Source organism: Lagenorhynchus albirostris, chromosome 8 (genome assembly GCF_949774975.1).
Source record: "Lagenorhynchus albirostris chromosome 8, mLagAlb1.1, whole genome shotgun sequence".
NCBI lineage: Eukaryota > Metazoa > Chordata > Mammalia > Artiodactyla > Delphinidae > Lagenorhynchus > Lagenorhynchus albirostris.
The window spans coordinates 90,453,245-90,466,000 of record NC_083102.1 but is presented as its reverse complement, the minus strand read 5'-3'; the positions used below and the strand labels follow the sequence as shown (position 1 = coordinate 90,466,000).

Below are 12,756 nucleotides of genomic sequence, written 5' to 3'. Positions count from 1 at the left end.
CAGAAAATGAAACCCATGCAAGGAGGGGATGAGACCCCTGCATAGAGAGGAGACCCCAAAAGGCAAACCCTCAAGGAAATGTTAAACTATTTCAGAGAGAGGAAGAGGCCGTAAAGATATTAGCCTGTGCGTGGAGGGGGAGAGTCTTCACTAAGAATTATTAACAAGCTGGCTCTCAGGTGAGATGAGGCCAGAATTCGTACTACCTGGGTGTCCCTGGTAAACCAAGCTGAAAATGTCATTTAAAGTGGTCCTGGGTTGTCAGGGCCCTCAGATGCCTGACAGAGGCAATAAGAAATCCTTTCCAAAGGAATGTACCTTAAAACCAAGCCTCAAAGGATTCCCTTAAAACACACAATAAAGAAACAAATTGCCTTAAGCAAGAGGCCATCAGTAACAGTAAACAGAGTCAGAATGCAGGAGACTTTGGGTATTACCTTTATTGGATATCCAGTACAAAATAAGAATGTTTATTACGCTTAAGAAAAATCAAAGAAGGCGTGAAAGTTTGACCAAAGAACAAGAGATAACAAATGACCTGTCAGACTTCTAGACGTGACAAGTATAGTCGCCGAAATAAGAAACAAGTATAAGGTGTTCGTTATTGTTTATAAGGGAGAAAAAAATTAGAAGCCACCCGCATCCATCGGAAAATAGAAGAATAAATTTTTGTATATTCAAACAATGGAACACTTTCAATTGGTAAAAGTGAGTAAAGAATTAAAAAAATAAAGGATAAAAAAAGAATAAAAAGAGTTATGCAAATTAACTTAGGTGACCTGTACCAGAATAATTTTGAATTAAAAAATTCAAGCTGCAGAAATACACAGGATGATGTATTTGCATAAAGTTTAAAAGTAGAAAATACTGTATATTGTTAGAAATACCAAATAAGATAGAGTTCAAAGCATGTAGAATATGTGGAATGAGCAATATTAGATTCAGAGTAGTGGTGACCTTTGCGGGGGAGGGGGTGAAGATGGTGGTACACCCAGGGTCTTGGCTCACTGGCAATACTTATTCTTCAGCCAGCTGGTGGGTACACGGATACGTGCCACATCTTCTCCTAGAACCTCTTGTCTATCTGAAGTATTTTTTTATAACATTTTTTTAAGGAACAGAAAAAGCAAAGGAATGATCTCCTTTCCCTTCACACCTAGCTTGTCTTCCGAGGGCTCATTACATCATGTATTTTCTTGTTTGTTGCATAGAGAGACTGTCTCCTTCCTGGTCTTTCAATCAACAACAGGCTGAAAATCAGGCCCGGGAGACTGAGCTGGATTTAGCAAAGCAACAGTCAGCGCTGGAGGGTGGACTTGCCCGGCTGCAGACCAAGTTGCAAAGGAATAGAGATGAGGCCGTCCGTGTGGGAGCTCAGGCTGAATCGGCCCAGCGCCAGGCTGGGGGCCTTGAGGAGGTCGCTGGTCCTACCCCTGCCACTAAGAGCAGACAACCGTGCTTCTTTGAAGGATAATCCCTTCACCCCAGATTTTTGTGCCATTGGTCAGCATTTCCTTTAGTGCTGGCCCATGCTCAGCAGTGCATGTTTGTAGGGACCCCGCTGGGCATGGAGATGCTTCTGTAAGTGGAGTGCTGTCTCCAAAGAAGACAGGTTTTTGGCCAGATTACGTTAGAGTGTTTAGCCCCATCTACGCATCCCGTATTACTAGTGACATCTTAGGCAAATTTTTCCTAAACTTCCAACCATTCACAATTCATGTCATGGGTCTATACTGTATGTATTCAGATCTGCCCACATATACAATACAATCTGATTGATCCCTTTACTCTAATTAAATCACAAAACAAAGAAGTGAAAGTCATCTGCCAAAGAGAATAGATCAAGTTACAAAAATCATAGTTCATGAAACAGTTGTGGAAAATGGCCTGTTCATTTCGGTTGCTGAAAGAAGCTATCAACTCATTTTCTTAGCAGGAAATCTTTGGTTGGTCACATTAATATAGCAGCTTAAGCAAAAGAAAGAGGTTGAAGTGTTCTTGTAACTGGTGTATTCTCTTGCTCTTAATTCCTAATGTGCTGGGTACGTTTTCCACTGACTTGGGAGTTGAGGGCATTTTCTATGGAACAGAGGTTGAGAAAGGTGATTCCTGCCCACCCTCTACCACTTCCATAGTGCATTCCTGGGTCTGGTGGTTATTCATCTGTGTAACGTTCCAAGTTGTCAACCACTCAGGCTGACCCTGAAGATTTCCCTTCTAAACGCGAGGAGCCCTTCATACCCTCCTGCCTCCCTGCCTCCCTTCCTTCCTCATGCCCTTTTCACCTTTGTGCCAACCAAATACTGTGTCCTTGCTGCGTCTGAACCTTCACCACTCTCTCTGACCTTCACCTTGCACTTGCAGCTGTTCGACCCAACTGAACCAAACGTTTGTCACGGGCAGAACGGGCTCAGTTCTGTCCTCTGTTATCTCTGACCTTAACATAGTTCAGGACAAATCGTTGCCTTAACGTGAAAAAAGCCTTGATATTTTGTAACAGAAATATTTTATTTGTGACTAACTAAAGCTGAGCATTTTTTCAACCTGAAAAAACGACCCAAACCATGCAAATAAAAGCCCTGTCGGAAATATCAGAGTGACTCAAGCGTCACTGACTGGATGATGGTCGCCACTTATCCCTTTTATGAACATTATCAGGCAAACATCACTCACATGTGCATGCTTTATAAATATTTTCTGATGACGGGAGTGTTGCTTTGTTACAGGAGCTTGTTGAGCTACAACGTCAATAAGCTATTCTTCAGCATAAGACAAGCGCGCCAGGACTGACAAAGGAAACCTTAGGGAAAGTGAAACAGCTAAGAGATGCAGCAAACTGGCTGCAGATACAGAAGACAAGATAAGAAGAATAACAGGTATCTATTCTTTAGACGTTCCCAGCTTTATTGAGGTATAATTGACAAATAGAATTGTATGTATTTGAAGTGTACCCCGTGATGATTTGATGGACGTGTACATTGTGAAATGACTACCACAGTTAACACGTCCACCACCTCACATGTTTACTTTTTGTGTGTATGTGGTGAGAATGCTTCAGATCTACCCACATACACAATACAATCTGATTGATCCCCAGAACCCATTCATCTTATAACTGGAAGTTTGTACTCTGACCAACATCTCCCCCCATTTCCCCATCCCCGAACCCCTGGCAACCACCATTCTACTCATTCTATGAGTTCAACTTTTTTTTTTTTAGATTCCATATATAAGTGATACCATACAGATTTGTGTTTCTCTGTCTGGCTTATTTTCATTTAGCATAATGTCCTCTAGGTTCGTTCATGTTGTTGCAAATGGCAGGATTTCCTTGTTCGTAATGATGAATTATATTTATACATATATGTGTATATATCTGATGTGTGTATATATGCCTCTCACACTTTCCTTACCCAGTCATCCATTGACAGACGCTCAGGTTGTTTCCATGTCTTGGCTATTGTGAATAGTGCTGCAGTGAACACAGGAGTACAGATATCTCTTTGAGATACAGATTTGGTTTTCTCAGATATATACACAAGTCCGGGATTCCTGGACCATGTGGTAGTTCTCTCTATCCTTTTACCCACTCCCCCAGTTGGACAATAACATCATAATACTCCACCTTTCTGGTAGAACATACACCAATTTCAATTTATCATTGACACAGTTTAACCACTTCTGAGTCCACCGAGGAGAGAGAAGTAGGAGGTGGGTTTGCGACCGTAAGGGAATATGCCTCGTGCCTGATTTTATGTCAACAAGTACTGATGAGCTCTGTCTGCATTAATTGGAACACACTGAGATTGCCTATGGTCACTTTGAAATGCCCTTGTCCTAACTTGGTACTTCTCAACCAGGGGTGATTTTATCCCCTCCCCTGGGGATAAAAATGTCTGAATACATTTCTGCGTGTCACAACTAGTGGTGCAACTAACATTCTAGTGGACGGAGGCCAGGGATGTTGCTAAATGTCCTGTAATGCACAGGACATCCCCCTGATAATGAACAATTATTCTGCCCGAAGTATCAATAGTGCCGAGGTTGGAAAACCCTGTCCTAAGCTGTGCTGCTTATTTTCTCCTCTCCTGCAAGTTACTTTTTTGGAGTTACGATCTAGACTCTAGGGTGCTAAGTCATTTATCATGGGTCTGTAGGTAGCAATCCGGAAAGGAAACATACTCTTGAAAAAAATGGAAATTTTGATGCACTAAAAGTGTAGCAAACATAGAACACATACAATCAGAAAGGTAATCAGTGTTTTTTTCCACAGCTGATACTCATGATTGTTCTGGGCAATTATCATGTCCTGAACCACCTCTAAATCATCAAGAAATATTGAATGATAAGTGGTCTAGTTTTACTTCTAGTTTTATTTATTGTCTCCCACAACTTTAAAATTAACCATATTCATTTCAAATATAAGTAACTCTCAAAATACTAAAATAACCCAGGGACTTCCCTGGCAGTCCAGTAGTTAAGACTCTGCACTCCCAATGCAGAGGGCACAGGTTCGATCCCTGGTAGGGGAAGTAAGATCCCACATGCCGCAGGACGGGGCCAAAAAAAACCAACTCTCACTTACAAATGCTACTTTATTATAAAATGAGTCACTGGCCCTACAACTATTTATATCATTGTTATGAAATGAAAAAAATGAGAATGCAACATTAGTGTGGGCCAAAGTCAGGAAAAATACATACCAACTGTTACCATTAGATATCTGTGGGGGCAAGGAGGGTGAAGAGGAAAACACTACTTTTTACATTTACAGAATTGTTGTAAAAAGTAGTGAGTTTTTTTCACTTTCAGTATTTTCTTAATAATTTAAAAAAGGAAATACTAGGAAAGATTCAAAAAGACAAATGTTGTTTTTACCTTGCACTCCATAGGCGATACCATGAAAAATCAGTTTCTATTATTCCCAGACCTTGGTCCTTCCTGTGAGAACAAAAACACCGGGAGGACCTTTTCTGTCTTATATTTTATGTCAGGGTCTGCATTGTTGCCACTTTTCCCCATAGACTAAAACTTTCACAGTTCTTAAAATTAGGTTGGAAGAGAAGTTTGAGTCAGGCGACTTCTCAGGTCAAAAGTAATGCATTCTAGTACTTTTTTTTTCTTCTCACCATAAGGCTGTTTTCACAACTCAACAAGATAGGAAACTAAGACAGCGGTTTGGCCATCTTCCCAACTCTGCCACTTAAGAAGAGGCTGAACCACAAGGTCTGTGCTCTATTCCCATCGGTTAGGAAGAGATGCCCATGGGATTCCAGAAAGGAGCCCTGACTTAACTTGACGAGGTCAAAGCGGAGAGAGTGGGGAGTGGGCCCCAGTCTGCAGCCAGGGTCCCTCCGTGGAGCTTTGTGTCAGTCAGTATCCCAGCAAGAAACAAAAAGCACACTTGGATGTAATTCTGGATTGTGTGTTTATAAGCGGAGTTGTCTCACTTATCTATTTACTGCATCACAAACTGTTTCCCCAATGTAATGGCTTAGAACAACAAGCGTGCACTGTGTGTGTGGGGGTTGTCCGGGTGGTGCAGGTCTCTCCTGGGCTGTTACTTAAGCAGCCGCATTGTCTGATGGATCAGCTGGCAGGTCTGCCAGGGCCCAGGCTTGGCAGAGATGCTGGGCCTCTCTCCACAGGGTCTTTCATTCCAGGCTGCTTTAGAGCCTGGTGGTCACAGGGTTCCGTAAGAATGGGCAGAAGGCGTGAGGCTCTTGATGTCCAGCAACATCATTTCTTCCACTTTCTATTGGTCAAAACAACTTGCAAAGCTGGACCTGGTTTGGGGAGAGAGGGTAAATAGACTCCATTTCTTGGTGGAAGGAACTAGGAAAAAAAAAAACAACACAGGAATTAAGGGAATCAACCAAGGGTTTGGAGGCCGTGGGTGACGAGCAGAGAAGCCATTAGCATCCCTGGACCTGAATGAGCCACGGGAAGGAGGAGTGTGCATGCTGGGAAGCAGCACTGTGAGTACGAGGACAGAAGGCAGGAGGCCACCCTGCAGGAGCTGGACTTGAGAGAGGGCAGGACTGCCAGAACCCTGCTGCTCACCAAGGGTGCATTCTGCTCGCTCTTGCCACCCTCTGATCACTTCTCAGAACTGGCCAGTGGCCAAGTGTGAACGAAAGCCAGAGGTCAAGGGAGCCAGGTGATGTCATCTGTGGAGGCTGCCTTTCTCTCCAGGACACAGAGCAGGATGGGTCAAGGATCTGGTGGGGCAAATGGAAAGTATCCAGCACGATCTTGTTAACTTCCTTGGTAGAAACCCAAGGATCTATTTTTCTTTTCGTACAAATATCCTTCCAATGCTGACTCCCCTGTTCAATCCCAGATGGCCCGTATTTGAAAGTTTCTGGTGATAGAATGCTCACCACCTTCCAAAGCAGCTCCTTAGTCTTTGAACTGCTGTGACTACTAGAAAGTTCTCTACATTCAGACAAAATTCCTCCTTCATGGAGCTTTCACCTGCTGTGTTCCATTCTGTGTCCTCAGGATGACCAAAAACACATTTACTCTGCTTTTCTGGCCACAAATACTTGAAAATAGCTACAGCACACGCCCTGAATCTTCTTTCTCTGTATGAAATGTAACCATAAAAGTTAATTCAACTTTTGTTCACAAGACAATTCCATATTTCTCCAGCAATCTAGCTTGTTCCTCTAAACACATGCTACATGCTAGTTTGACAGTTACTCCAAACCAACTGAGTATCCAGGTGTGATGTGACCAAGTGAAGTGGAACATTTACCTTCCTTCCTTTAGAAGTTCCACTTCAACCTAAGGTCAGTTTCTTTTCTAAAGGCCACTTCACACTGTTAACTATAGCTCTCTGTGCCTCTTCTATCCACTACTCTATGGGCTCCTGGTTAGGGTTTACTATAATTCTCAGGTATTTGTTGGATGAAGAATGGATAAGTGAGTGGATGGATGCATGCATGCAGGCATGGATGCGTGGATAGACACATGGATGTATGCATGGATGGGTTCATAGATGGGTGCATGGTTGGATAAGAGTGAAAAGCATCACTTTGCTTTTACTGTTCAGGGACTTCCGTATCAGCAGAGAAGAATGAAGAAATGAACATGTCTTTTAAAAAAAAATGTCTTCAGTCTATTTCCTGAAAGATTGGGAAGCCCTAAAGTGATGGACACTTACAGGATAGAAAGCCCAGAGATAAACCCATGCACATATGGTCGCCTTATCTTTGATAAAGGAGGCAAGAATATACAGTGGAGAAAAGATGGCCTCTTCAATAAGTGGTGCTGGGAAAACTGGACAGGTACATGTAAAAGTATGAAATTAGAACACTCCCTAACACCATACACAAAAATAAACTCAAAATGGATTAAAGACCTAAATGTAAGGCCAGACACTATCAAACTCTTAGAGGAAAACACAGGCAGAACACTCTATGACATAAATCACAGCAAGATCCTTTTTGATCCACCTCCTAGAGAAATGGAAATAAAAACAAAAATAAACAAATGGGACTTAATGAAACTTCAAAGCTTTTGCACAGCAAAGGAAACCATAAACAAGACCAAAAGACAACCCTCAGAATGGGAGAAAATATTTGCAAATGAAGCAACTGACAAAGGATTAATCTCCAAGATTTACAAGCAGCTCCTGCAGCTCAATAACAAAATAACGAACAACCCAATCCAGAAATGGGCAGAAGACCTAAATAGACATTTCTCCAAAGAAGATATACAGATTGCCAACAAACAGATGAAAGAATGCTCAACATCATTAATCATTAGAGAAATGCAAATCAAAACTACAATGAGATATCACCTCACACCGGTCAGAATGGCCATCATCAAAAAATCTAGAAACAGTAAATGCTGGAGAGGGTGTGGAGAAAAGGGAACCCTCTTGCACTGTTGGTGGGAATGTAAATTGATACAGCCACTATGGGGAACAGTATGGAGGTTCTTTAAAAAACTAAAAATAGAACTACCATACGACCCAGCAATCCCACTACTGGGCATATACCCTGAGAAAACCATAATTCAAAAAGAGTCATGTACCACAATGTTCATTGCAGCTCTATTTACAATAGCCAGGACATGGAAGCAACCTAAGTGTCCATCATCGGATGAATGGATAAAGAAGATGTGGCACATATATACAATGGAATATTATTCAGCCATAAACAGAAACAAAATTGAGATATTTGTAGTGAGGTGGATGGACTCAGAGTCTGTCATACAGAGTGAAGTACGTCAGAAAAAGTAAAACAAATACCGTATGCTAACACATATATATGGAATGTAAGAAAAAAAATGGTCATAAAAAACCTAGGGGCAAGACAGGAATAAAGACACAGACCTACTAGAGAATGGACTTGAGGATATGGGGAGGGGGAAGGGTAAGCTGTGACAAAGTGAGAGAGTGGCATGGACATATATATACTACCAAACGTAAAATAGATAGCTAGTGGGAAGCAGCCACATGGCACAGGGGGATCAGCTTGGTGCTTTGTGACCACCTAGAGGGGTGGGATAGGGAGGGTGGGAGGGAGGGAGATGCAAGAGGGAAGAGATATGGGAACATATGTGTATGTATAACTGATTCACTTTGTTATAAAGCAGAAACTAACACACCATTGTAAAGCAATTATACTCCAATAAAGATGTTAAAAAAAAGTGAATATAGGAAGAACAAACCTTTGAAAATACAGCACTTCACCAAATCCAATCAAGGCTTGTCCTCTGTCTTTTCATTTCTAATGAATTCTAACTAGCTTTAGACAAAAATATCAATTTGCTGATTTAGGTGAAAACCTTGAGAAATCTGGTGAAAATAAGTGCTTTATCCATTGAATCAAAACAGAAAACTAAATATGTCCTTAATTGACATATAAATCCCTGTGTTTGGTATAACATGGGTATCCAGGAGGAATCTATCAAATAGATATCATTTACTCCACTTTTTTTTAATTAATTTTTATTGGAGTACAGTTGATTTACAATGTTATCTTAGCTTCTGCTGTATAGCAAAGTGAATCAGTTACACATATACATATACCATTCTTTTGTAGATTTTTTTCCCTTGTAAGTCATTACAAAGTATTGAGTAGAGTTTCCTGTGCTATACAGTAGGTCCTTATTAGTTGTCTATTTTATACCTAGTAGTGTGTGTATGTCCATCCCAATCTCCCAGTGTATCCCTTCTCCCCTTCCCCCCTTGGTAACCGTAAGTTTGTTTTCTACATTGGTGACTCTATTTCTGTTTTGTAAATAAGTTCATTTGTACCATTTTTTAGTTCCACATATAAGCAATGTCATATGTTATTTGTCTTTGTCTGACTTACTTGACTCAGCATGACAATCTCTAGGTCCATCCACGTTGCTGCAAATGGCATTATTTTGTTCTTTTTATGGCTGAATAATATTCCATTATATATATGTACCACATCTTCTTTACCCATTCATCCATCAATTGACATTTAGGTTGCTTCCATGTCCTGGCTATTGTAAATAGTGCTGCAATGAATATTGGGGTCCATGTATCTTTTCAAATTATGGTTTTCTCTGGATATGTGCCTGGGAGTGGGATTGCTGGATCATATGGTAGCTCTATTTTTAATTTGTATGGACATACAGAAGACCCCAAATAGCCAAAGCTATCTTGAGAAAGAGAAATGGAGCTGGAGGAATCAGGTTCCCTGACTTCAGACTATACTATAAAGCTACAGTAATCAAAACAATATGGTACTGGTACAAACCAGAAATATAGATCAGTGGAACAGGATAGAAACTCCAGAGATAAACCCATGCACCTATGGTCACCTAATTTGTGGCAAAGTAGGCAAAAATATACAATGGAGAAAAGAGACTGTCTTCAATAAGTGGTGCTGGGAAAACTGGACAGCTACATGTAAAAGAATGAAATTAGAACATTCTCTAACACTATACACAAAAATAAACTCAAAATGGATTAAAGACCTAAATGTAAGACTGAATACTATAAAACTCTTAGAGGAAAACATAGGCAGAACACTCTGACATAAATCGCAGCAGGATCTCTTTTGATCCACCTCCTAGAGTAATGAAAATAAAAATAAACAAATGGGACCTAATGAAACATTTACTCCATTTTCTTCTTTAAGATTTAGAAACAAAGATCCAAGCTTTGAATCTAAGTAGACAAGAAAAAGCTGATCAGCTGAAACAGTTGGAAGATCAAGTCATTGCCATTAAAAAAGAAATTATTGAGCAAGAAAATAAATATGCTACCTGCTACAGTTAGGCAGAGTTAAAGTGCAAAATCACCTGTGCCTTCGTTTCTGGCTTCTCATGAGCAAACCTGAGGTGCAGTGCTGAAGTTGGGACGCACAAATGGTCAGCCTCTTCTGCCTCCGTCCCTGAGCCCTCTCCTTGCCCAGTGTAGCTGGGGAGTGAAGCTTGGCTAAGGCAATGCCATTTTATATGGAATAGAAAGGGAGTAGTAAAGGGATCATCTCTGGTTTCGGAAACCTTTCCTTTCGCCTTCCTTTCCTTTCATAGCCTAAATATGACATACAATAGATACAGACATATGTACATATAACAAGTACAAATCTACAAATAAGTATATTCAAACTCATTTCAGTCCAGTGAACCTAAGTGTTAAATAAGTTGCTAGCAGCTGGGGTGGGGGGAGTAGGGAGTTCTCATCAATGGGAGTTAAGTTTCAGTTAAGCAAGATGAGTAAGTTCTAGAGATCTGCCTTATGTTATACATATAGTCAATGATAATGTATTGTACACTTAAGCGTTGAGTGTAAATCTCATTAAATGTTCTTACCACAATAAAATAAATTTAAACAAATTTAAATAAATCAATATTTCTAATACTAGGATGGCATAAATATGGATGGGATATACTAGACTGTTCTGTAGTTTCTATCTGGATTTGCTTTGTCTGTAAAACTCTTATTCTGTTCTGAATAAAATGCACACAGTTCAAAATATAACTCATTTTTACACCCACTCTACTACATATTCATTCTCTCAACCAAAGGATTCTGTTTTTCCCAAATGGCACTAGAACAATATACAAGAAGATAAATATTGAGCTACTTTTCATAATTTGTCTGCAAGCATTTTTGCTGTAAGATCTGCTCATTTTTAAAAGACTAGCAATCATGTTGCTATTGTTTAGTATAAAAGATCAGATTGTTTCATTTCAAAATGGATCTATGATTTCGTATTAACTTTTGCGTGTATGTTGTATGACAGAGCACACTGAACGCTCTCCTTTGGAGGGATTATTTTAAGGGAATTTGAACGTCTCAATTCACGTTTGTGAATGAGACATCATGTACATCAACACTGATGTATAAAACAGAAAGCAGCTGGGACCATTTCCATTAAGGGCTGACTCATAACAGATGGATTTAAAAATGCAACAAAGGAGCTTTAGGATTCCATATAAGTATGGAATTTCTTTAGATGTAGGTTACTAAGGAAAATCCAGTTTCCCTGGTGATTCTAAAGAATAGGATGAAACTTTTCTACAGGAAGGACCACCCCAGAAGTCTCTCTTGAAATACATGGTTGTAATCGTCCATGCATCCAGCACTTGGACTTTTGGAAACTTCCACCAACGAACAGCCCACAGAATGAACCAGACGAAGAACACGACTATCACAGACATGATTGTTTACTCCAACTTCCCCACTAGGATGATGGCTTTCAGCTTGGTACAAATGATAGACTTAGTTTTGCAAGCATGGTGATCTGTTTGAAATAGCTGCGTTCAGTTGTTCTGCCTTTACAGTGGGCAGACTCTACAAGTAATAGGCCAGAGAGTGAGGAAAGGGTTAAAGAGGGAAGGGTTTCTGTCCTCTATCTACGGAGGCTGTTGAGTTCCAGAGAGACCGAAAGTTCCCCAGTCATGAGGAAAGCACAGTGATCTGGGGAATCAAGTGCAAGGGCAAAGGTAAACCCATCATCTCTGTGGGCCTCCAGGGATTGCAGTTTAATGAGGTTGGAAATATGTGATGTACTTTGGAAAGACTGTAACTAAAAAGTGATTATGGTTTCTAAACTTTGGTGTTGAAAATAGTAAGCTTTGGTTATCTTTTTTAAAATGTACATAGGTGGAAAATCTCATCCCTCGGTTATGTCAGATAAATCATCTTAACTTCTATTACTTGCTGTATCAGTTTGATGTGACCAAGACAAAGATTCAGTGAAAACAGTATCTCCTATTCACTGTGAAGTAATTTGACAATGTATAGCATGATCTATCCTGAGACCAGTTAAACCTATACATTAAGAAAAAAAATCTTAAACACGGGGGTCTGGAGGGAGGAGCTTTGGGGATAATTCATTGCCACACTACTTATGGTAAAATGAAAAGAATCCAGATAACTAAACATAAAAAACCAACTAAATATTATGGTTTTCCCAGTCTGAGTTCTTGACTGCAAACACTGAAAACCGAGGAGAGTTTATCAAGCAGGAAGGGAATTTACAAGAAGGATATCTGAAAGCACATAAAATTGAAGAAATGGCTGGAGAAAATGTAACCAAGGACAATTATGCATCTGGGCATATATTCAAGATCACACCTCAGGGACACTCAGGTAAGGATGCTCATGCTGGCCCTGATAGACACTCTCCACCATCCTGTTAATTTCCAACCGTCCCTGCCGCTAGTGTCACTTTTTTTTGATTAATTTATTTATTGGCTGTGTTGGGTCTTTGTTGCTATGCGGGCTTTCTCTAGCTGCTGCGAGCGCGAGCTACTGTT

General features: G+C 40.3%; 1 protein-coding gene across 1 annotated transcript in view; it reads left to right on the top strand.

Annotated features, from left to right (window-relative positions):
• The window catches only part of LAMB4 (laminin subunit beta 4), a 112,550-nt gene extending 102,283 nt beyond the window's left edge, over positions 1-10,267 (top strand). Inside the window, 4 exon segments of the mRNA XM_060156210.1 lie at positions 1,250-1,417; positions 2,727-2,829; positions 2,832-2,876; positions 10,128-10,267. Of these exon segments, the coding sequence (XP_060012193.1) occupies positions 1,250-1,417; positions 2,727-2,829; positions 2,832-2,876; positions 10,128-10,267 (456 nt within the window).
• Positions 10,268-12,756: the final 2,489 nt, after the last annotated feature.